The sequence below is a fragment of the Propithecus coquereli genome, unplaced genomic scaffold (assembly GCF_000956105.1).
Source record: "Propithecus coquereli isolate 6110/MARCELLA unplaced genomic scaffold, Pcoq_1.0 Scaffold98, whole genome shotgun sequence".
NCBI lineage: Eukaryota > Metazoa > Chordata > Mammalia > Primates > Indriidae > Propithecus > Propithecus coquereli.
Genome location: NW_012156173.1, coordinates 6,151,693 through 6,152,891, shown reverse-complemented (window position 1 = coordinate 6,152,891; position 1,199 = coordinate 6,151,693). Strand labels below are relative to the sequence as shown.

Here is a 1,199-nt window from a genome sequence, read left to right as displayed (position 1 = left end):
GTCTTTTCATTTCCTGAATCTATCCAGTACCTGATACAAAGGTTAACAGTAAATGTTGAATAGGTGGATGTTTCTGAAGAAATTTTAAGAAACTAAATATCTGTTTTCTCTTTTGTCTCATTTTTGTAGCGCCTGACAGCTATAAAGTGCAAGATAAGAAAACTGCCTCCAACCGCCTCTCCTCTGCAACTTTGGGACAAAATAGCAACCACTCAGGAAATAAACCAGGTACAGTGCGTTACATTTACCCTGGGAAAATAAAGGTTATCCCCAAGCCTTAACAGCATGCTAAAGAATTGTAAATTAAACAAAACTAGAATTTAGCAGAACTTGGTTCCAACTCTACCGCCAAAACACACACTCATACTGGCTTGGGTGAAATTAAGTCTGAGAACCTCTCAAAGCCTTGGTTTTCTCTCTATGAAATGGAGATTCGAACATGGTGTGCTTACCTCTCTGAATCATTTTGACAATCAGTGAGATGGTGTATACCGATGCGTTTGTTTACTGTCAAGCAGTTTATAAGAGGTAATAATTTTACTATTCTGTTTTAAATGACAGACATGACACAATTTTTGTGCCTGTATGCCAAGCATTATTGTTTCTCTTTTGTGACTTTCAAAAACTATTTAAAGAAATCTTTACACGTAGCAAAGCTCGTATAGAATTATGTTTTTGTTCGCTATTCCCTGCAATGATCGTACACCTACTCAGTAATTTCATTTAATAGCCTGTGATTCATGGTGTGTTCCATTCAGTCATACAAAGAAGCAAACAGCCTGTATGTATAATACAAACAATTGAATAGACATTGCAGTTGCTTCCAGGTATCCAGCGACAATTGTGTGGCCCTTGGGAGGGACAAATGTACAATATGATGATAAGAGACAGTCAAAGGAAGACAAAGCAAACCTAATACCCCATGAGGTTCTTGGAAGCCTGGTCATGCTGCATCCAAGGCCAAAGACCCTCAAGAACAGTGAATCAGTGAGAATAAAGATGGAAATAACTGACTCTAGCCTCATAGAAAACATTCTTCATTATAGTATATTTAGTTTTGTGATTTTTTTTTTCATGTGGAAAAGGTCCTAAACAGCAGATAAATCTGGCTTGTCATTTAGATGAAAGACAATAACAAGTACTGTTGGAAGTATTGCTTGAGCAGCCATTAATGGAAAATGATATGCAGTTTCAGTGGC

General features: G+C 37.2%; 1 protein-coding gene across 3 annotated transcripts in view; it reads left to right on the top strand.

The window, feature by feature from the left end:
* The window catches only part of MAP7 (microtubule-associated protein 7), a 210,174-nt gene that overhangs the window by 139,611 nt on the left and 69,364 nt on the right, over positions 1-1,199 (top strand). For all 3 annotated transcript variants that reach the window (XM_012665231.1, XM_012665232.1, XM_012665230.1), the window contains one exon: positions 130-228. In XM_012665231.1, the coding sequence (XP_012520685.1) occupies positions 130-228 (99 nt within the window). The remainder of the gene's footprint in view (positions 1-129; positions 229-1,199) is intronic.